The sequence below is a fragment of the Pseudoliparis swirei genome, chromosome 7 (assembly GCF_029220125.1).
Source record: "Pseudoliparis swirei isolate HS2019 ecotype Mariana Trench chromosome 7, NWPU_hadal_v1, whole genome shotgun sequence".
NCBI classification, from domain to species: domain Eukaryota; kingdom Metazoa; phylum Chordata; class Actinopteri; order Perciformes; family Liparidae; genus Pseudoliparis; species Pseudoliparis swirei.
Window position 1 is genome coordinate 11,738,764 of NC_079394.1, and position 23,998 is coordinate 11,762,761.

The window sequence follows — 23,998 nt, forward strand, 5'->3', positions numbered from 1 at the left end:
AAATTGCTTCATTTTCATACAATAGGTCACACTTAAACACATTGCGACAGTTATACACTGGAAGAGACGGAGCATGCTTTTACTTTTTGTAATCGTAACTCCCCCCCCCCCCCCCCCCCCACCTACATCACATGACTTAATCGTGCCTCAACGTCATCACCCTTCACGGAAGTCAGCACTGGCGATGGTGGCGGCCTCATCAGCCTAGCAGCAGGAAGAGATGTTTGCTTCCAGTGACACACTAATATCAGCCGATTAAAAGCCTCCAGGACAGAGCAAACCGTCACCGGGGGCTTTTTCGTTCTTGAGTCTGCTGGGACTAAACGGCGCATTTCCCCGCACCCGGACCCCTGTGAGTGAAACAGGGCGCTGGATACAGAATGTCCCTGTTCCAGTCGGCACTGGATTTCCTAGCCGGGCCCGGCTCGGCCGGAGGGGCCGGCCGGGACCATAACGACTTCGTCGGACAGGTCGTGGAGCTCGGTGACATGAAACTGCGGATCAAGAGGATAATCGCGGAAGGTGAGCACGAAAAAAAAGTGTCGATCAATAGAGAGATAGAGAGACGTCTGGCGCGGCTCGGCACGCTAGCTAACCCAGCCCAGACAGCTAGCAGGCTAGCGCCGGGGTGACACACTTCAACTGGTCGTCAATGACAATACAATCCCTAACCGCGGAGCTCCGAGGCACCACGGAAACACCGGCTGACCGGTGAGGCTCGCGCGGGGTCTAGACGAACAGTAAACGGTCTGTGCGCGACGGCGGTGCGTGGTCTGGATACCAGTTGGGGACCAGCTGCGTTGGACTTGTGCACCAACTCCCCAAGCCCACTGTTTAGTTCACTGGCGTCTCGCAGCCCACCTCAGACCTCATCTTCTTCTCGGGCAGCAACAGACGTCCGACTCGAGAGATGCATGCCAGAGTCGTGGGGCAGCGGGCACGAAGCCACGGCGTGGCACAGTGGACATGTCCGCGATGTTGTTGTTGTTGTTGCAAAAACGACTTCCCTGTAGCTGCGTCTGTGTGAGCAGACAGTGCGGTGGTCTTGGGGCCCGTGGGGGGAGGGAGGGGGGATTGGAAGAATAATAGCAATATAGTTCAATACTCAGTATGTCTATTTGAAGGACTTGTATCGCCTTTTTTAATGTGATGCCTTATTGATTGTGTTACCACAAACAAAAGCAACTCCAGCTCTGTCATGGTTTTCACTTTTTTTTAAGGGAGGGGATTAAAATAGTCTTCAGCAATCTATAACAATTGTTTTCTTATTCTGCTGAAACTCTTATTAAACCTAACATTTAAATACATATTTCTTATTTTCTATGAGTTTTTGTCATATGGGCTAAAGATATACAATGAAGTTTTCTGGCTGATGTGTGTATGTTGATTTTTCATCAGTCAAGCCTCTAATTGGGGGGCAATACATGCTGTGTGCTTCATAACTAGTACATTTAGGTGTGTTGAAACTGCTGTACGCCGCTGGATAACTGGGTGTGTTTGGGAGCCCTTTTAAAACAAAAACAGACATCTAAGCACCTGCAGAGCTTTGCTTTGTTCTTTCTTGTGTCATCAATAGAGAGATGGGTTGGGAGCTGGCACGTATTTTCTTAATCCACCGGTTTTATCTTTTCTTTAAATGCTTTCGATGCTTGTGGCTGGGAGGCTGCAACAGATGAAATGTTTTGATGATGAAACTTGATGAAACCTCATTTCTAATTTGGTTCTCGAAGGTATGCATCCGCAAGCTTTTCGTTTGCTTGGAACCTTTAAGTTTGAGCAGTTTGACGGTCAAAAGCCATCTCATATTAATAATAAACATTTGTATATATATTTTATTAGAATATTTACTCAAGTAAGTTGAAGCTGTATTTAATATATGATATCAAATTAACCACATAAATACAATTTGACTGTCAAATCATCCTACGCTGTAACATTCTAAGGCAATACTAATTGAGGAACAATTAGTGAAAATATTTGTATACTAGTCTCAATCTGAAATAGCAGCGTGTAATTATTTGTCTGGACCAAAGATCATGTTTCTTCTCTGTGGGAACAGGGTTTCTGGCCCTCATTGAGAAATGGCATGACAACCTTTCCATTCTACCATCGTGCATGTTTAGTCCTGCAGGTAAATAGGTAACGCCAATCTCTTATTGGTGTAGTCTGTTTAAAAAAATACCGGGTGAATCAGATTAAACCTCAAATTGTAATTTATGTAGCCACATTTATTTTTACATGTTTTTTTTTTAACACATGCAGTGGGATCAGTTAGGCCCAAAATTATTGTTCGGATTCATTAGTGTTCAGCGCAGTCAGACCAGGAGGTCACAGTTTAACTCATCCATTGTTGAGGCTTCAGTGGTTCAGGGAGTAAACTTGCTTCACTTTTCATTATTATGAAATTCCTACAAAACAAAAAAGTAAACTAAATCTTTTTACTTTTTTTTTGGCAACCCTTAAAACAAAGTTGTCCATTGTGCCACTTACTTTTAATTGGTCCTTTTCACTAACTGTTTGCTTTCCAGCTAATGTAGTTGGGGGAACGAGTGAAACACAACTCAAGTTGACAGTGAAGAAGTTGGAAGTCTCTTTTCAGCCGTCTCTGTCCACCTTACTTGGAACTTGCTGACTTATTCTGACAGATTGCTTCATCGCTGCTTTGAAACCGTTTTTCCTTTGTAACTCAAAGTACCCACTTCCATGTCCACTTTTTGCAACTCTGACTCATTCTGAGGGTATTCAGTCCCAACTGCAGTCTAAATATATGTGTAGAAAACAATGCCTTTTCTTTTAGATGTAGTTATGTATGTGGTATAAAAACTAGCAACAGCGGATTGAAAAATATATCACAGTAAAGGCTGCAAAAGCACAGAATAACGTCTTTAAAATGCCCACAATCCCATCATTCAACTTCGAATGATATCAACAAAGAGATGTTTACAAATTAAGAAGCACCAGTTAATGCTTTACATTTTTCTTACCTAGCTTTCTGTAGATGTACCATCAGCTGATTGTTTCAGCACTACTTCCCCTCTGATCAACAGTATGGTCACCGTGTTGCGATTGAACATCCTCGGCTGCGATAGTTGGTTGAAGAGCGGTTAACGAGAGTATTGGAGATCAAAGCAGGCGGTAAGACTCCAGATCATTTTACACGAATCCTTTTCACCCTTTTCAAACTCTCATCCTGCCCCTTTTTGAAAAGGTGTCTTTGTGGCTTTTCCCCTCGACAAGATCTTTGGAGCGCGAACACAATGGCTGGCTGTTACCAGATGGTTCTAGTTTTTAGGACCATGACTAGTTTGTCTATCTGCTGAATCAGCCACTCGGGCAGATAGGCCACACTCTCGCAAGCTCTCTTCCACTTCAAAGAGTTTGTTTGTGCAGCCCCACAATGCTGTCGGGTCGATTTAAGCAGCGACTCGGTTGTATTGCCGATGTAGAAAGAAATGTCACCAGGCAAGTGGTGATCATCGTCATTGTTGCATTGAGCAACCACATTCTCTGTTCTCCTCAGGTTAGTGAGGCAGAGAGTGACCTCCTCGCATCACTAAACCGGTGGTTTGGAGCAGCGGCACCTTGCTGTTCCTCCGTCGTCCTCCGTGCAGGTGAAACGGTAGACGAGAGAGGTCTCTTTATTCAGAGTGGATACGCTGTGTCTCATTCCTCATTTATTCCTGTCATTTAACACGACGACCAAGAATATGCCCGGAGGCAAGAAAAACGAAAGAAAAATGTTGGGACTGGATAGGAGCAAAGGAAATGGAGCCTTTTAGTTGTCAGCCCCGCCCCATGCTCGCACATGACAAGTCACTGGCGTGGCTCGTACGTGTCGCTGTGACGGACATCAAGTCCTCTTCTGGTTGCGTTTGTAATGAGGGAAAGTGAGGCCGGGCACTAAAGAAATGCAATTTAAAAAACAGTGTTGTCCTTTTTTAATGCTAAAGAAGTATGGGTGCATGAGCATCCGGCTGCTGGTTTGAATCCCGGATAAGGTTCGAACAAATCGGGACTGTCAAAATAAACGCCAGTGGACCCTCCTGAAGAATCTTCTCTGAATAAATAAAGCTTTAAAGATTACAATCTTAAGCGTGCCCATTTAAGTTTTCACAGGGCAAAGCAAGCTTGGTAGTTGATTTACTCATCGCTATGGTAACCTCCGCCCCTGGCCCTGTTTGGACTGCGACTTGCTAAACACACAGACGTACACAGTCACACTTGATAAACAAAAAAGGAAGGTTCTCGTCCACGAGCTAAAAGTGGCTTTTTGCAGGGGACTTAGCGGCGGCCCGGAGGTTAGAGAATTGAGCTCATGACACGGAGGTTGCGTGTGTTGTCTTGTTCTGGAGCAAGGCACTTAAGCTCCAACCGTCTCCACTGCGGCTGCTCAATGGCCAACGGAGAAGTCTGAGGTTGTGTTCGCCAGCTTGCAGGTTTCAAATGTTTATGAGCGCCGCTGGAGGATTCTGGGCTCTCTGCGTTCATAAGAGAAATCTAAATGTTCCGGCATCGTGCCGCCGTTCTCTCCACCTACACCTGATGTGTTATCATCACTGCTCACAATTTACAACTCAGTCGCGTGACACGACGTACGGTGCAATAATGGGCCATTTACTGAGCACTTAAGCACAGTTAAAAATCAGCGATTGGACGTGTTCCCATTTTATTTGTGATGCCTTTGTGTTTTGTTGTTGTTGTATTTCTTAACTGATCTTAGAGATGTTAAAGAGCAGTGCCATAAAATGCAAAAGAGTCACATGAAGTGTGACTGTTTTTGTCTCGGCACTCAAATGCACCGTAGAACCAGACAGCCGGTCGCACCCACCGGAGTCCACCAGTCATACCAGAAGAAACCAGAACAAGTTGACATTCCTTTGAGACCGAAGCTACATTAAAGTGAAGAACAACACATTCTGCTCTGCGGCGCACAATTGTCGCGATACATCGCACATATGCGAATGACGATTATGCATGAGAGAGCATGTACTATTCATGTACGCGTAATAACTTCCTGCCTGCCCTCTGTTTCTGTTTCCTCAGGTGGATTTGCTTTTGTGTATGAAGCCCAGGACGTGAGCGGTGGTAAAGACTATGCCCTCAAGGTGAGATAAAGGGGTATGTCTAATTAAAGGATCACCTGATCACAACAACAAACTAGGGATGCCCCGATGTGACTACTTCAGTCCCGATACACAGGATTAAGATATTGGTACGAGTGCTGATGCCAGAGTGTATTTAATAAGGCTTTCAGGTTTTCATGCATTAGGCTTCACTTCAACATTGCTTGTTTTCTTAAACCTTAACCCTCTTAAACGCAGAAACAAATCAAAGCTTCAATTTGAATTTAAATTCCAGTACATAATGCATTTAGTATAAACGCATAGACTTAAATTGGACCGATCGGCCCCGTCGTCACTGAGCCCGATGTCCGACGTCGGTGTCGGTGCATTCCCACAAATGCTCTGTGTGCGCTTTTGTTTCAGAGGCTGCTGTCCAACGAGGAAGAGAAGAACAAGGAAATCATCCAGGAAGTCTGCTTCATGGTATCCGTTATCATTTCCAGACCGTGATAAAAAAAGGGATGAGAGGAAGTGTTTTTGTGATGATCAATAAGCAGCCTTTCTGTTTTCTGAGAGCGACATGGGACAGAGGCGAGTTGATCCGTCACCCGTCACTTCACGAGGCTTCTCACGGTCGTACGCCGTCATTACGAGATCGCTCGAAGTTTACTGGCAACACCGCACAACACGGGACTAATATATGTTTACAGGGTTTAACCTTATAACAACATCGTGGTTTCATAATGACAGGCGAGCGTTGTGCGATTCGTTGCTTTATAGCTCGTCATGTGTTCATGCAACTAAATGTCCAACCACCGAAGCATCCACTTTCCTTCAATGTCACTGGAGGAGATTTATTTAATGTGACCGGTTTTATCAATGAGATCGCTCAGTCAGTGAAGGGAAGTAAAACTATTTCTTTTAAAGCACTGCAGCTTAAATGCTGGGACATCTCAATGGTGGTTTCATGCTGTGTAGCGCATAGTGAAGGCACGGGCCTCTTCGAAAGCAGCGCTGTACCACGGCAACATTTTGTGTTTTTAGAAACTTCATTATTTGCCTAATGTTGCCGATGAGGCAGGACAAGGTAGTCTGAAGTCAGCCAACCATTATTATAATGACTTTGTTGTCACTGGTTGACCAGCAACCTACTGGGCACTTTTAGAAAGCAGCGTCTCCTTGGAGGCTTTGCTGTGCGTCAAAGTGAATGGCAGAGTAGGTCTGTTTAAATAGTTTCACATGTAAATGGTCGTGATGAGCGATTTTTAAAACTCACTGTTTACTTCATCATACGCAACACCATACAAAGGGGTTGGTTGACTGTGGACCGGCTGACCTGGAGCCATGCTCGATGCTGTGTGTTCCTTGACCTGCTTGCTCTCTAGAAAAAGCTGTCGGGTCACCCCAACATGGTCCAGTTCTGCTCCGCTGCTTCCATCAGCAAGGAAGAGTCTGACACCGGACAGGCCGAGTTCTTGATCCTCACCGAGTTGTGTAAAGGTAACTTCACGTTCAGACACCTTTTTATTTATTTTTTCCGCACTTAAAAAAAAGGGGGGGGGGTCTTCTTCCTCTCTTTGTTTACTTCCTGGTGATTTTAATTGATGTCGGGTCCATTCCCTCGTCACTTTGAAAATGCACTCATGATGAAACGGTTTCCTGTCTGCGGCCTTTCTACTTCCTGCTCTACTTCCTTTCGGCTCGGTCTGACTGTTAATTTACAACCAACTTTTGTTGTCATTCATATATTCCAGCTTTATTTAATAAGGCAGCCTTACTTCCCCATGAAAAAGATGCATCAACACCATTCATTAATTTATTGGTGTGAAGCACCTTTTCTCTTCTCTCATTCACTTGTTTTAGTGCACGATGCTTTTATCTGTCCCATATTATCCCAATTGCATCTGACAATATACAATCGATAGATAAAAATGTTTTAAAAACATCTGTGTTGCGACGGGTGTTGACGAATGGCCTTTTCATGAATGTCTCTGCTTTGCGCCTCAGGTCAGCTGGTGGAATTTATAAAGCGGGTGGAGCAGAGGGCGCTCCTGTCATGTGACACTGTGCTGAAAATCTTCTACCAGTCGTGCCGCGCCGTGCAGCACATGCACAAACAGAAGCCGCCAATCATCCACCGGGACCTCAAGGTCTGTTGGTCCTTGGCAGTTTGGATGAATGAACGACATCTCAAATGATGACGTATCCATAATATCATCATAACATAACTACACCGTTTGACTGCAATGTGTATCAAATGAAGACGATTCTGCAATTTAAAGCCTAATTTACGTAAATGATGGGCTGTTATGATTACTAACTGGTTATTTAAATGTATACTGATAAACATGCAAGCTCTCTGCTCACTTGATATGTTGCAGATTGAGAACCTTTTGATTAGTAACCAGGGCACCATCAAGCTCTGTGACTTTGGCAGCGCCACCACGGTGTCGCATTACCCCGACTACAGCTGGTCGGCACAGAAGAGGTCCATGGTGGAGGATGAGGTGCACGCACACGCACACGCACACGCACACATACACATCAGTCACGGGTCATCTCAACAGGGCACTTCTTAGACAGTCATGTTCTTTCGTATAATATTTAAATTGTCTTTCATAAAGTTTTGCATTAACATTGCACACAAGACCATTTATTATTTTAGTTGAGGCACTCTTAGTTTTATTCCTGAGTGCATAAGTATCTTCAATTGAAAGAGGGACAAACGGATTGATTATTACAGTGACAACATTGACGGAAGCCAGGAACCTTTGATTGAATTAACAGCTCGAGGTTCAGGAAGCACCGATCAATCTAGTTAATTATATTTATTCCATTAACACACACACACACACACACACACTGCCACAGATGACCTCAGGATGCCAGTTTCTAAATGTAATAACCTACCCGGCACCTGTTTTCAGGCTCGTAGCACAAAATAGACGCTCTAGTGAAGATCTTTTTATGATGGAAATATTGAGGTGGGCAGGTGTTTAGCTTAAATTTGAATATTTATTTTTTAGAAAGCATGCTGAGCTCGTCTCTATGGAAACATATGTTGGTTTCTTTTCCATAAAAATAAAAAAAAGAAATCGGATCAAAATGAATACATTACGAGGCAGGAAGTGAGCCTAGCTGGATAAGTTGGCTCTGGTTTGATCTACTGCAGGACCCCACAGTGGTCCCAACAGCTGATTTGAGTGCGTTTTCTTTGTCTTGTAGATTACGAGGAACACCACTCCAGCGTACCGAACGCCAGAGATGATCGATCTCTACTCCAACTTCCCCATCAATGAGAAGCAGGACATCTGGGTCAGAGCATGTGCCTTTTTTAAATGTCACACCTCATCCAAGACGACGATCAAAGATCAAAACGTGCAGTTTCCTGTTCGGTTAAAGACAGAGCTCAAAGCGAATTTATTTAGTTTCCAGGCCTTAGGCGTCAGTCTTTTCAGGTTGTCTTCCGACAATGTTTTGTTTACTTCTCGCTTTGCTTTCTTTGCTGTTCATGAACAATGGGGGCTTGAGAGTTTGTGTTTGTCTTCATTTCCACGCAGGCCCTGGGCTGCATCCTCTACCTGTTGTGTTTCAAGCAGCACCCGTTCGAAGAGGGGGCCAAGCTGCAAATCGTCAACGGGAAATACTCCATCCCTCAGAACGATGTCAAGTACACTGTGTATCACAACCTCATACGTACGTACCTCCAGGCTGTGTCTTCTACTCTCTGCCTGCCCCTTTCCTTCTTCCATCCCTCGATTTCTCTCTCCTCTCGCCCACAAGACACAGTTTGGGATAACACCTTTTAAACATAACTTTCATATACATACAGTAGAGATAAAAGCCATGACGAGCACCAGCAGTACCTTGTTCCGGCTAATGCAGTCGGGTTAAACAATGTCACCTGCTGGAAAAGGTACATCGGTATATTCTCTGCAAACAGTGGCGCAAAAACACATAGACACTACATCAGAATTATTTAAATAGTACATTTGAGTTTTTGTCATTCTTCACATTGATTGCTGTTTGTGTGATTAATGACTTCTCTTTAAATAATTAGTAATATTCATCCTTGATCGCCCTATTTAAAAGTCAATTATATATCTGTTGTCAATGTCTTCAACTGTCTGTCTGTCAGATTTTTAACATCTCCTCCTCCTCCTCAGGTTCCATGTTGAAGGTGAACCCAGAGCAGCGTCTGTCCATTACAGAGTTGGTGAACCAGCTCCAGGAGATAGCAGCAGCTCGCAACGTCAACTCCAAGTCCCCCATTACCGAGGTGTGTGTGGGGTTGTGTTCAGGGCGGTTGCTGTTCTAGATATATCTCGTATTCATATTATGAAGGAGAGTAAAATATTGTTGTTCGCCATCAAGTTGTTCTGCTATCATTGGCACAGAGGCCTTTGCCCTGCGGTGCGGCTCCGACGCCGTTCGTGGTGCTATTGAGCTGCTGAAAAGTCATTGGGTTCGTGATTGAGGTTAAATTGCAGACCGATCTTCAGAAAGCATCTCCACTGAAATGGAGCCACATGGTGGCAGAGGCTGATGAATCGGGCCAGGAGACGAGGGAGAATGCATTGGAAGGTGCTATCCTGACCTCCTCACTGTTTACTATTGACTTCTGCCTCAGGCATCAGCTTTGAGGAGGTGACGACTTTCACCAAGTGCCTTTTGGAGTAAACAAGTTGATTGGTTGGGACACAATCTCAGCCTGTGAAGAGGCCATTGACAGGCTGAGGCTGTGTGTGTGTGTGTGTGTGTTCTCTGAAATTGCACTTGCTCAATCTCTCATCTCTCACACACACAGTGGCGGGCTCAACGGAGGCTGTATTCTCTTTCCCAGGCTCCTCTCTTCCCAGCTGACATGGCCCGAAGAGACAGAGGTGGAAAATTGATGTAGCTAAAATTCAGAAAACAAGCATAAAGTGATGCCAACGCTTTAGTAGTAAAGCAGTATTTTTGGTGGCAGAGTGAATTGGAAAGGACAACATTGGTTTGTGGGTTTTTTTTTTCCCTCGCACCCACAGTCGCTAATTCTGCATAATCAGATTTAAGATTACAGTCAAGGTTTTGGAATAGAAAAGCATGGTGGCTGACAGACTAAGCCGCCGCAGCCTCTAATGATTCTTAAACACAAAATCCTCCTACTTAACACAAAATCCGCGGTTGTGATTTAACAGAAGGGAAAGCTGATTTCCATTTGAAAAACCTCCCAGTTTTACAGTGATTCTTCCATCTTCCTGCAGCTTTCTGGTGTGCAATGTACACATCGCTGATTGTATCGATGAGCCAGTGTATGTATTCTGAATCACATTTATCTCAGTAAAAAATGAATAGGAAGAGAAGTTTTTAAAGCATGTTTTTCTTATGTATGTTATGCTTTTCTTGTAACCACTGAAGGAAATTCTGTTGTTCCTGTGCTTCAGTACACGCACACACACACACGTTTATGCCATCGCTCTGAATCAATTAGTAAAGTGAAGCCCTGACTTCTTCTGTATCCCAACTAATTTCTGACCAAGCGGAATCCTGATAAGGTCGCTAAATGTGTGCAGAGTGAAGGCATATTTGTTGATCGCTGATCTGATTAGGCTTAAGAAGGGGTTCCCTGCTGGACATAAAGAGATTATAATCCTCCACCTTCTGCTGGCTCTCCTCCTCCCTGCTGCTTCTCGGTGCAGGCATATGAAGAGGCAGACTGTAAGATGGAGCCGAGAGGAGGGAGCGCGCACAACTTGTGAAGGAAGGGCGCAGACATGAGAGTGAAACACAGAAGACATCTCTGAGGGGAGGCGAGACGCCGTCTGGCTGCTTTAACGCAGACACAGACGCTCCTGTTCACATCTGGAAACATTATTCATTCTGAAATATCGAAAGTGTTCCGATTGCTTCTTTTTTTAAACTGGTGATTCAGAATTTTGGGGCAAGACCTGTTGCGCCACACTCAGGATTTGATCGATGCTTTTTTCTCTGTGCCTCTCTTCGTGGTACCCTGACCAGTTTTGATTTTTGTTCTTTGCTGGAACAGAATTGTATATATTTCTTTCATTTTTTTTTTTTTTTTCCAGGAAGTTTTATTTTTAACATCTGAGGCAAATCCTCAAGGGCTGGCTGTTTTCTTGTCCTCAACCCAGTCCTCGTTGTGTTGACTTATCTGTGACGATGTTGACTGCGTACCACTGTTGGCGTCCGGTGTATGACGGCTATGAATGTCTGCAGCTGCTGGAGCAGAACGGAGGATTTGGCAACAACGGAGCCCAGCCGCCCATGCAGATCCACAACGTCCAGAACACCTCGGGTAACGGCTCTCTCTGGGTTTGTTTTATAGTGGTCATTGATTTCAACCAGTCATTGCTTTGCTGAAGGACCACCAATACACCTAGAAGCAACCTTTGATATATCCATCTGCTGCAACCTAACTCCACTTTGTTACTTAGAAACAGCCATGCAGATGTTTTTGAAATGGTTCTTCTGAGGTGTGGCTGAGCAACACGCTTAATTTCACTTAACTAAAACATCTTCTAACCTCCACACACACACACACACACACCCCAAACGGCACCCATCGACATAAGTAATCTGGTTAGTTCACCGATGACAATCCAAACTAATAAAGCTCCTCAATAGAGGATGTCAGTGCCATGATCCTCATATGCGTTACAGGTTGAGGTGAATGTTTTTGATTTCTGAAGCGGATTAAAGCAAAGTATTAATTGATAATTCTATTATTATGATATCTAAATTAAAATTCAGAGTACAAGCTAAAGGTAACTGTTGAGAAAATAATATATATATTTTTTCTTTTTCTTTATAATCGCCACTTCTATCTAAATGAGGGTAAAAGGCTTTTCTATATATACAAACAACTATACATCGACTACCATCCATTAAGAGGATTTCTGCACAGCCAGTCAACCATCTGTCAAAAGGCCCGAATATGTTTGTTATTTTCCTTGAGTCGCTCCGGTCCTCCTATCCATCCATACGATCAGATCTGGCCGATACATAATGTTCAGTCATCTGCCTGTTGTTGTTGTTGTATCTCAACATCTGGCAGCTTCACCAAAGCTGAAAGCAAGTGATTTACCTCTAGTCAGTCATTTATTGTAGCTTATTCAGGTGCATTCATTTGATTTTGATTTTAAAAATGCAAATAGCAATGTGCCCACTGTTTCATGCTATGACAATGTCCGTCTGAAAATCTGTAACTTCACAATTCTCTCTTTTCCACCCATGACGCCTGTAGGCATCTACGACCCTGATCAGTCGGGCAGCGGCCTCCTGGATATCTTAAGGGGTGGAACAGAGCGCTTCCTGACCAACATAAAGGACACTTCCTCTAAGGTCATCCAGTCAGTATCCAGGTAGGGTGCTCCAACCTTGTTATCATGACTATCATTGTTCTATTTACCCTTTTTTTTTTGGAACACCTTTCAGTCTTAACCTTTCATGTAGTCGTTCACATCATTACACATCAGTCGGCACTCAATGGGCTTTTGATCACCTGACACGTGTCGCTGAATTGATCTCATGAGTCACAAGATGTCTAAGTTACCTTTGGAGTTGACTGAGCACGCGGTTTAACTTTTCACATTTTACACGGGCTACTTTCACTTATTATATGCGTTACTTATTTAACGGAAATAAATCCCACCATTGTATTGGCAATCATTTATTGAAATGTGATGATTGAGGGGGCAGGGAATCATCAGCTTTCTATATAATATAAATGTATTTTATTTAAAATACGGTTTGAATTTGTTGTATTGACACCCACTAAATGGCATAACAGATGTTTTTAAACAATACTGTTTGCCAGTTTCATCACTGTTGCATTCATCTAGAGTAAATGTAGATGATAGCACACCTGTAAATTGTCTTCATAATCAATCATGCTCATACCTTCCCTGCCCCCAGATTTCCTTTTTTTTTTTTTTTTTAAAGGAACATTTTGCTTCTCGGTTCTCGGGAGGACTTTTGTTGTTGTTTTTAATTGTGACTCCCAGGAAATGACACACCTTTTGTTTTTCATGTTATCACTCTTTGTTGTTCTAAGACCAACCGCTGGCATGGCCAGTGGATGGTGGGATTAATCGAGGTACCCTTTGCTGCGACGATGACATCATCATTGAGAATGATTGTTGATGTTGAGAGCCAGCCTCCGTCACTAATCTGTATAAATGAGTTGAGAACCAGCAAAGTGTTCCTTTTTAAAAGCCACTCCATCCATATCTTTCATTTGATTATTCTTTCATTGGTTTGTTCCATTTGTTTGGTAGTTTTGTTTATTTTGTTGTTTCTTTTCTCTGTCCCAATCCCTCATGGTCCCCACTATGTCCATCACCTAGCAACCCAAGGTATATATGGGTCGGGGAAGTGCGTTAACTCATGCGTCGCTCTGTGTGCTCCCGTAGTTTATGTTTGAATTTAGAGGAAGACCCCCCCCCCCCGACTAAGCCTTTTGCTGTGCCGTGTCCACTTGCTAATCCTAACATCACACATACAATAATTCCGTTGAATGAATGCAGAGCGTGGCGTGAACGGAGAGAAGAGTATTGTTAGAAGAGTGAACGACGGCGCCGGGTGATTGGAAAGTGATATCGCTCGCTGCCAAAGCCAGTGGAACACGGTCTCCATGAACGGGCCAGTCTGAGCTGATGCTGGGGGAGCAGCGGAACCCTCTTGCTTGAGAGGCATCAATGCAAAACAACTCTTTATGAAGTTAAATGCCGGAAAGCAGGGCAACTGCATCATCACAAAACATTTTAAGTTTAGTGGTCTTTAAAATGCAGCACCTTGTCATATCGATCATATAGTTAACATATAGTTTATTTTTTATTTTTTTTACTTCTAGCTGTTTTCAAGCGGACTTCCTCCATAGGTCTATTCAGATGGTTCCCAACCTTTTTTAGTCTGATGTAACCTCTTGTACCTCCTCGATACTTCCATTATGTTCAACCATTACTTTAAACTCACTATTTCCAACAGTTCATCCATTACTTTGAGCCACGTCCAATTCAACAAGAAACTATCACTTTAAGCTCACTGAACTATCTTTCTTAACCATTAGTCCATTAAATTGAGCAAACAATTTGAATTATACTTTTAGGTATCTCTTTATCACTTTAAATGTCTCTGATCACTTCCCAACTTTTCATGCACTTGCACCACACGGCTTTCAGACGTTATTTATTCATAAGTCATCATCATTTTTTATTTATTTTCAAAATAAGTCAAACTATTATCTTTCCCACGTACCCCCGAGCGACTCCAGATGATCTCCTAGTTGAGAATCACTTTCCTTTATGTGAATGCGTGTCTGGTCATTTAATGTAATATCCCACTGCTAACAAAATCACCATTTGCAGCAATATGTGTCCGAACCAGCACTTCCTATCTGTCCTGACACCATACAGATACAGTTGAGTGTCATCAGCATAGATGGATTAATTTCCTTGCTTGGCCTCCAGGTTATTGTGTGTACTCATAATTAATATTCAGTGGGAATCATTTGGCGTTGTCATTGCCCCCATATGATTTATTTTGCTATATATGTAGCCTACTTTCTACATCGATTAACTACCAAGGAGCTTATTGGCAGCGATGATCCTCTGAGAGGTATTCCCATGCACCAGCAAGCATCTGCCAGAAGCATGTGCCACATTAAAAAACTGAGAAAACAACAAACTTGTTGGGTCTAATCTGCATGATTGTGGGACTGCCGTCACTAAAGTAGGTTGAACATCTGGAGTTGCCCATTCGGACATCGAATAGTAACAGTCATATCAGCATACCGGAAATAATACAAGGCTTCCTTTTTTTCTGAACCAGTTTGTGTGATCAAGCTGTTAATTGGCTATATTTGTGTCTCCCAGACAATCAAACGGTTAATATAATATTCTATTTCTTGTTGTGAATTATGTTTTTCCTCCCTATATCGACTCTTTTCCATAAGTGCACTTGTATCTCCTCTTCCAGCTACGCCAAAGGGGACCTAGATATTTCTTACATCACCTCCAGAATAGCAGGTAGGCATAACACCCTTCAAAAAACGTAATTCTACATGTTTAACCCTCTCTTACTTCATAACGTTGTCAATCAAGGTATTCTTTTATACTACATGATGAGGGTCATTTTTTAGAAAGGGATAAAACGTTGATGTAATAGTTACACGTGTGTGTGTGTGTAGTGATGTCTTTCCCAGCAGAGGGGGTGGAGTCGGCGATAAAGAACAACATTGAGGACGTCCGTCTGTTCCTGGATTCACGTCATGCTGGCCACTACGCCGTCTACAACCTCTCCAAACGATCCTACAGGCCTTCTCGGTTCCACAACAGGGTATGGAGTGTGTGTGTGTGTGTGCATGCACCTGGATGCATAACTGTCCCTTGTCTCAGTGTGGATATGTCATTGCGGTGTGTGGATTGTTTGTTGATTGTCACTATAATGCATGGGTTTATTATTGCTAAAGTAATTGCTCTTGTGAAAGCAGAATTATCTTTTCACTCGCGTGCGGCTACACGAGGTTCCCGTTGTGCTTAGGGGTGTGTCTGTGTTTGCAGGTTTCAGAGTGTAACTGGCAGGTGCGCCGCGCCCCCAACCTGCGCAGCCTCTTCAGTGTGTGTAAGAACATGCATCTCTGGCTCAAACAGGACCAGAGGAACATCTGTATCGTGCACTGTCTGGTAAGTAACGGAGGCCGAAGATGACTTGGGCCTTCACGCATGCTCCGATCAGGGGAGAGGTCACGGCTCCAGTCAATGAGGAGGAGGAGGATGGCGACACCTGCAATATCCTTAATTGTTGCCGCCCCTTTTTGTCTCTGCAGGACGGCAGGGCGGCGTCGGCGGTGGCCGTTTGCTCCTTCCTGTGTTTCTGTCGCCTTTTCACCACGGCGGAGGCTGCCGTCTACATGTTCTCCATGAAACGCTGCCCGCCTGGCATCGCACCCTCACACAAGAGGTAGACTGATCCTCGACGACCCCGACACGTCCACGGTTTACAAAAGCTGAGAATACAGGAGCCTGACCTCGCGGTTTTTGTTGCATTGTTGCAGGTATATGGAGTATATGTGCGACATGATGGCAGAGGAGCCAATCGTCCCCCACAGCAAGGCCATAATAATTCACTCCATCGCCATGACGCCCGTGCCGCTGTTCAACAAGCAGCGCGCCGGCTGCCGGCCGTTCTGCGAGGTCTACGTCGGAGACGAGAGAGTCCTCACCACGTCGCAGGAGTACGACAAGATGAAGTGAGTTTGTACGCGCTCGAGAATGACGCTCGGCTTTCCCGACGTCAAAGGAATAAAAAATACAAAACGATGTTCCTACTAATCATCGGCGCGCTCGCTCGTTCCAGGGATTTCAAGATGGAGGATGGAAGAGCGGAGATTCCCCTCAATGTGACGGTCCAGGGAGATGTGCTGGTGGTGATCTACCATGCCAGATCGACACTGGGAGGACGTCTGCAGGCCAAGGTACACACACACACACACACATACACACACATGCATAAGTGCAACACACGTCAGCTGTCAGCACATTCTTGACAAATAAAAGCTTATTTCCACCTCTAACATGTTCCAGATGGCATCCATGAAGATGTTTCAGATCCAGTTCCACACGGGCTTCGTCCCCAGAAATGCGACCACTGTCAAGTTTGCCAAGTAAGTACTCCTCTTTTAGAAAGACAATGCTTTCAACTGAACAAGATCAGTCACCCAAAGAGTCGCCTTTCTCATTGCCTGTTCAATAATATCAACTCTTATTTTTCTAATTAACTCTTGAAATGCACTCCCTCCATAAGTTCCTGTTTCCAATCTGTCTGTTGTGCTGCCAGGTATGACCTGGATGCCTGTGACATCCAGGAGAAGTACCCAGACTTGTTCCAGGTCAACTTGGACATCGAGGTGGAACCCAGAGACCGACCCAGCACCAAGACCCCTCCCTGGGAGGGCTTTCAAACCAAGGGCCTCAACCCCAAAATCCTGTTCTCCTCTCGCGACGAGCAGCAGGAGATCCTCAGCAAATTTGGTAAGTGCCATTGCTTTGTTGAAGCCGGGCTCTGGGGTGAGGAATGTTACGCTTCTCCATCCTTCTGTTGCTCAGTTCACGTGTGTATATATATATATATATATTAGGGCTGTCAATCGATTTAAAAAAATTAACTAATTAATCGCACATTTTGAAATTCATTAATCGCAATTAAAAGTTCATTCTTTTTAAAGACCAAACTTCACACATAGCTGTGTTTTCAAAGAGGCTCCTACATATACAGTGCCAGCGAGGTATTTAATATTGTGGATGATAAATTGTTTCTTCAGTGAAACATCAGATTCGTAAAAAAAAAGAAGTTTATTGAGACCCCATTGGTCCTGTCATCTTTAACATTGAACAGCAGCAGAACCAGTGGCTTTGGTAACTGACTGACATTCAAATATGTCACGTTAACCCTCTGGAGGCTGGGCTCATTTTATAAATTTTACAAAAAAATGTAAATTCACCTTTTAAAGGCGTTTGCATGTGACACACCCCCACGTGTTCTACATCAAACATTCTAGAACAATCTCAGCTCTATTCAATGAGGCTCAGTTGTCCTGGTGCCGTGTTCTCTGCTCTCTGACTGACAGGCTGCTATAGAGCCTCACCTGTAAGGTTGGAGGTCCTTTGTGATTTACTGAGTGTTCATTGGTTGTTTTTTTCCCAAAATGTTGACAGACAAACGGATTGACCAATCAGGGTGAAGGTTTCGTGTGACGAGTTCTTTCCGCGCCGCGTCACCCGACACGTCGCCCTTCGTTCCTCTGTGTATCAGAGGGGGAGACGGGAGGAAGGAGCGGAGGAGGAAACCCGACTGATTCATCCACGAGTTTAAACTGATTTCTGCTCCTTATTTTCGCGGAGAAATAATTGTTTTAAAAACGGAAACAGTGTTAAACCGTACTGCCGCGGTTTGACACTCAGTTTGAGTGTAAAAACTTCAACGAACACCGGAAGTAAACAAAGTTGTGTTAACGCGGCCAAATTAATCGCATAGATTAACGCGTTAACGCTGACAGCCCTAATATATATATATATACCGGACATCTTGCTTTCTTTTCCGCCTTCAAGCCCACTGAATGTATGTTTTTTTTTTTTTTTCTTCTAATTCACACATTAGACTAAAATGAAAACATTTCTCACTCCAGGTAAGCCTGAGCTGCCTCGTCAGCCGGGGTCCTCTGCATTCTATGACTCCGAGTTGCCCCAGCCGGCTCAGACCCCAGAAGTCTCTAATGCGACAGAAGTGGAATCCCCTGTGAGCACCGATGGCAACGCCAATAACTTTTTCCAGACACTGGATTGGGAAGGTACTCTACTTGCAATAATACTCGTGAAAATCATCTCGATTTCGCATCCTTAGTGTTCCAGTTATTGCCCTCCGTTTCAACAAAGGCCTCGGTGCGACGTGCATTTTCCCAGACAAGATTGAAACCATAAAACCCTCCAGATAAAGTGCCTTAAAAGTTCCACTGACCATCTTCTTGCATCTGTAGATGTGAGCGCCGCTCAGGATGCCTCAGACAGTCAAGGAGGGGGATCCATGAATGACCAGGAGGACCTAAGTGATCAATCAGAAGGAGAGTCCTACCCTTATTCTGCCCCCGGTGGGGAGCCGCTGTCACGTGACCCCAGCGAACAGCTGTTTGATGCGGACTTCCAGGTGCGGAAAGTGATGAAGTTGGATGGTTGATTATATAAATATATTATATTTTCCTTTTTGTAATGCACCCTGAGTTTCATGAAGTAGGAATTATGTTATTCCTCCAGCATTCCATTATTTTTTCCTTTTTCCTTCCAGAGCTCCCCTCCTGCCGCCCAGGTATCACCGCTCGGGGACACAGCTGACCTCCTGGGGTTGAACGCTGACCCTTCCATGTCCTCGACCTCCTCCTCTGTGCCGCATCATGGAGTCCAGGGAGGAATGAAAGCGGCCTCCAGCAACAGCGACCTCCTCAACGACCTGTTTGCCCCCCCTGCTGGTCAGATAGGAGCAGTGCAGGACGACTTGTTCTTCAGCGGGCCGGCCACATCCGACTCAAAATGTGAGCGCAGGGGCTTAATATGCTGACTGCACTGTTGCTTAAGTTCTCCGTGATGCATTCTTCGCCCTCTTATCTGCAGCCATGGACGACCTGTTTGATCCATTTGGCATGGCGTCCGGCTCCGGTGTTGACGCCACCGTGGGTTCATCTCGGCAGGACTCTGGACCGGACCTGTTTGGAGACTTGTTGGGTTCTGATAGTTCCGCTCACAGTAACCCTGCTCCAAACACGAGCCACTTCAACCTCAGTAAGTACATCAGCTGCTGTGATGCCACTCTGCGTCCCAAAAGTCATCTTGGATTTGATGGACAAACAATTCTTGTGTTACATTCCACCTTCTTTATTGAAAACTAAACTTACTTGGCGATACTCTGGATGATTTTGTCTCGACAGATAAACTGGTGAGTGATGCCCCTAAGATGACATCATCAGCCAGCCAACCGGACCTGCTGGGTGGATGGGACAGCTGGGCAGCCGGCACCTCGACGAGCATGAGCGCCACCGCTAGCAAACCCAGCTACACCAACACAGGTGAGCGAGGGAACTGAAATGTAGAGGTGTGTGGTTGACAGGACATATGAGTGGTCAGTTTCTATACTCGCATATTCTGACTTTCTGTAGCTCCCGGCGTGGCATCGATGTCGAAGGCCAAGTCTCAGACCTTTGATCCTTTTGCCGACCTGGGAAACCTGAGTTCCAATTTAGCAGGTAAGAGACCTGCTCAGATATCCACTGTGTGCAATGATCTGAAACGCCCTTAAAAGAGAGAAACGAATACACTTATGAGCTCGTGAATCTATATATTTATCATGAATTAATGTTTTTGCAGGTTCCTCCAGCAGCAATTTCTCAGAGCCGCCTTTCCCAGCAAAAGCTTCATCCTCCTCTGGGAAACCTCAAGCCCAGCCCTGGCAGTCCGGGAGACCCACCGCAGCCCAGAGCAAAGCCTGGATGGCCGGATCGGGACCCGGGACGGCACCTAAAGCCTCGCCTGCCTCTCAGTCTGCAGGCGCGCTGCCCACCAAACCCAACTACAACCTCAACTTCACCAGTGTCATCGGTGGGAGAGAGGAAAGAGGAGCTCGTGGGCCTGGTTTCGGTAAGCAGCATGAGTATAGGGGGAAGGATTAGTTTCAGGAGTTGGGGGTCTTCCATTTATTCCTCAAATACAGCTCACAGAAATGTTATTAGTTTGTAATCTTTCTTGACGGTATCGTATTGATTCTCTGTTCTGTATCGTGGTGCAAACTCGACTTGGGAATTGAGTTGACACTCCCTTCCCGTGTGCTGTGTTACGACGCAGGCCCCAAGCCGAAGGTCAAGGTGGATGATTTTGAGGACCTGCTGTCGACTCAGGGCTTCGCCTCTCGGCCGGATCGGAAGGGACCGAGGACCATCGCTGAAATGAGGAGACAGGAGCTCACGAAGGATATCGATCCGCTTAAGTTACAGGTGACCAACTAAATGCACGAGCACAGCGCACGTTACGCGCTGAGAAACGCATTCCTTGGTGGGTGAAATTAGGGCTGCAAGTAACTATTATTTAAATAATCGATTGATCTGTGGATTTATCGAACATTAATTTCCAACCCTTTATTCAAAAACAGAACTTGAAAACCTGAAAAGGGCCGTGGCTTATCTCCGTTGCTTTGCTCCGTGCAAACTGTTATCATCTCCTTCATCCACCGCGGAAGAATGAACCACTAGTTCTGCTTTATACTTGTTGAGGACGTCCCACAAACGTCGTAACATCTCTGCGACTTTCTGAGTCCCGTAATAATCACGCGACACCGATAAAGAAATTCGTTGCCAACTGTTCTAATAATGGATTTTTATTGAGTCGTTGTTACAGCCCTAGATGAAATATGGAAAGTGAAAGAACAGTGCTTGTCTGTCCGGCATGCCCTCCACTGAGGTGCCCTCGGACCAGGACCGTAGCCCCCAGTGGTTGACCTGGGCAGCTCCCACTTGTTAAAGTGTGTGAACAAAAGAACAGAGCGCTTTGAGAACCAACTAGGAATAGATAACGAGGGAAAATGTGATTTTAAAGTGTTAATTACTCACAAAATACTCTGTCCACTGTTTCATGCGCCAGACGATTTTACGCTCACAGAATTAGGAATGAGTCTCCGTCGGTGATACTCGGCGCTGTGCCTCTCTTTCATGCTACAAGTGGTCACGGTTTATTTAATTTGGTCACGCTGCAGATCCTGGACTGGCTCGAGGGGAAGGAGCGCAACATCCGAGCGCTGCTGTCGACTCTGAACACCGTGCTGTGGGAGGGGGAAACCCGCTGGAGGCCTGTGGGCATGGCGGACTTGGTGTCCCCGGACCAGGTGAAGAAGTACTACAGGAAGGCCGTGCTGATCGTCCACCCGGATAAGGTGCAGGACAACAATTAGAAACATTGCAACCCTTCATCTTAACTGTCCTTTTATTATTTATTAATAGGCAAACGTGTTCTCTCTCCTCTCCTCTCGCTCCGCAGGCAACGGACCAGCCTTATGAACATTACGCCAAGATGATCTTCATGGAATTGAACGACGCCTGGTCAGAGTTCGAGAACCAGGGTTCCAAAGCACTCTTCTAAAACCCTGGTCTGGATCCCAGCTGAACCAGACCAGACCGGACTGGCTTTGGCCTAACCAAACAGGGGTTAGACTGGGCCAGATTGGACAGGACTGAGCCCACATTGGGCCTTAGCCTCTGAGAGGTGTCCTCTCTAGCATTCCCTTCACTCCCTCCTTTTACTTTCTTCTGTTTCTACAGTCAAGGAAGAAGACCTTTTTGCCTCATGGTCTGCCGGCTGCTGGGGAAAGGTCCTCACTGGCTCATAAACAGCCGGTCAAATAAACAATGTGATAGTTCTTACACTCACTGCCTACCTGTACAACTGCCTGAGTGGTGCTGCAAACATCTGGAGGGAAGAATGGGTGACAATCACATGAAGAAGACGGAACGGGAGGGGGGGAAATAAATTAGAATAACACGAGCTGATTATCTTGACGGTGGTGTTCAGATAGAAAAATATTCCATAAAATGCTGGTAACTTTTGGCTGGGGCTGGTATGGTTGTCCTTTGTGCCTGGCACACAACAACCAGTCATTCTGCTGACTGAACTTAGCTGTACATTTTTCAGCATGATCTGGAAGTATTGTTTTTAAAGCTTTGTTGCCTCAAAGAATAGTGAATGTTGCAGATGAATCATAGTCAACCAGCCACCGCAACCGATGAACAAAAAAAAAAGAGGAAGAATCCTCTAAAATCTCCACGAGGATTCTGAAGCTTGATCTGTTGATAATACTCATTATTGTTTGGAGTGCTCCTGCTGCACCTTTTGGGGTCAACAGTCGGCTGGGTTTGTTGTTGAGACCATTTCCTCTTCAAAACAGACGAGCCCATTGCCTGCTGAACACGACTACTGCTGCTTCTACCGTTACAGTTCCTGCTACACACACACACACACACACACACACACACTACTCAGATTGATGTTGAGACCTGCATCCCAAGCTGCTGACGAAGGAGCTGAGCTGGTTTCGATGCCCCATATAAACCTGAGCGGGCCGTCTGTTGTTTTTGAAGTGCTCTTTTTAATTCCACCCACTCAGGCTATATACTGTGTAGCTAACCGCATGCTCTCCCACACCTCCAACCAACGGTGGGTCGGTGTGTGCGTTTGATTTCAAAACCAGGGTAGTCCAAAGGGGGGGGGGCGGGGGGGGCTCTTTTATTGAAGTGCTCTTTCTCTCTTTTTCTTTTTCTAGTAGCAGAAGCATAAAGAGTACCGGCCGGACGACGCTGGACGGCTGCGCTCACACTGCTCGTTGCTTTTGAGCATCTCCATCAGTCGTTAACCCCTCCCCTTTGTCTCTGTAAGCCCCCCCACCCCCTCAACGCCTAGTTCAGTGGACATTTTTACGTCAGTGCATAGGAGGAGATTACAAAGTGAAGGAATGAAAAGAGATTACAGCGCTTAGTTTGACTCTTTCTTGTATTATTCTTTTCTTTTTTTTTCTTCTTGGGTGTTCATTCCGTACTTTACGCTTTTGTCAGAAAATCATCACTTCAGTGTAAATATACAAATATTATCATCCATCAAGTGGCTTTGTTAAGATTACAGCCTGGGTTATTGATGTGTTGTCAACGGTGTGAATGCTCGTGTGTTTCTCTGGGGGAAGATAATGAAACCTTTTTGGACATCATGCGTTCTCTTTGTCGAAAATTACATTCTTTTCTTTCTTAATTTAATTATTTTCCGCCTCTCCCACACGTCAAACTAATCTTTCCACTTTTTTTAATTTTACATTTTACCTCATGGACCAATCAAATCACTTGTTTTCTTATTTATTATTTGTTTTTTGGGGGGAGGGGGGCGGGTTTGCAGGTTCTAATGAAATGTATTCATGCTTATTGATGGCACAAGAAAAAATCTAGAGATAATATATAAGAGGAATGTTTTGAGTGAAAGTTGTTGGGTTGATCACAGCGAGTCTCTTTGTGGCTGTTTTCATTCCAAAGCATTTATTATTACCAATTTGCTTTTTACAAATATATCCCCTCATTACACATAGTTTGTTTCTTTCCAATCTGTCTTTTTTGTTTCTTTTATTTCCTCTGGCTTCTGTTTTGCATTTTGTTAAAATTCCAACATGAGGGGCCATTAAACCGAAGTAAGAAAAAAATAAAATAAAGTGATGTTTAAAATTCTCTTGCAGTATCGTAGTATAAAGAGGGAGGATTGCAAAACCACACATCAGCAGTGTTTTCTGCACCAAATCACATCATACTAATATGAATGTAGATTTCAATGCAAAAAGAAATTAAAAAACCTTTTGATTTGAGGCAGATA

General features: G+C 44.7%; 1 protein-coding gene across 1 annotated transcript; it reads left to right on the forward strand.

Moving 5' to 3' along the window:
• The first annotated feature begins 195 nt into the window (after positions 1-195).
• Positions 196-23,998, forward strand: gak (cyclin G associated kinase). Its single transcript, XM_056418851.1, has 29 exons — positions 196-522; positions 5,044-5,105; positions 5,487-5,546; positions 6,449-6,563; positions 7,071-7,213; positions 7,445-7,570; positions 8,289-8,378; positions 8,624-8,759; positions 9,230-9,342; positions 11,283-11,361; positions 12,310-12,427; positions 15,042-15,091; positions 15,253-15,401; positions 15,626-15,748; positions 15,892-16,025; positions 16,120-16,314; positions 16,422-16,539; positions 16,649-16,728; positions 16,902-17,095; positions 18,250-18,411; positions 18,598-18,764; positions 18,903-19,146; positions 19,226-19,393; positions 19,540-19,677; positions 19,768-19,854; positions 19,976-20,245; positions 20,450-20,598; positions 21,354-21,530; positions 21,635-23,998. The coding sequence occupies exons 1-29, from the start codon at positions 381-383 to the stop codon at positions 21,734-21,736; spliced, it is 3,891 nt and encodes a 1,296-aa protein (XP_056274826.1). The 5' UTR covers positions 196-380; the 3' UTR covers positions 21,737-23,998.

Coding starts and splice junctions, on each gene's coding strand:
- gak (XM_056418851.1), top strand. CDS start 381: ATGTCCCTGTTCCAGTCGGCACTGGATTTCCTAGCCGGGCCCGGCTCG. Junction 9,343..11,282: donor CCAAGTCCCCCATTACCGAG/GTGTGTGTGGGG, acceptor GAATGTCTGCAG/CTGCTGGAGCAGAACGGAGG. Junction 17,096..18,249: donor GGAGATCCTCAGCAAATTTG/GTAAGTGCCATT, acceptor TTCTCACTCCAG/GTAAGCCTGAGCTGCCTCGT.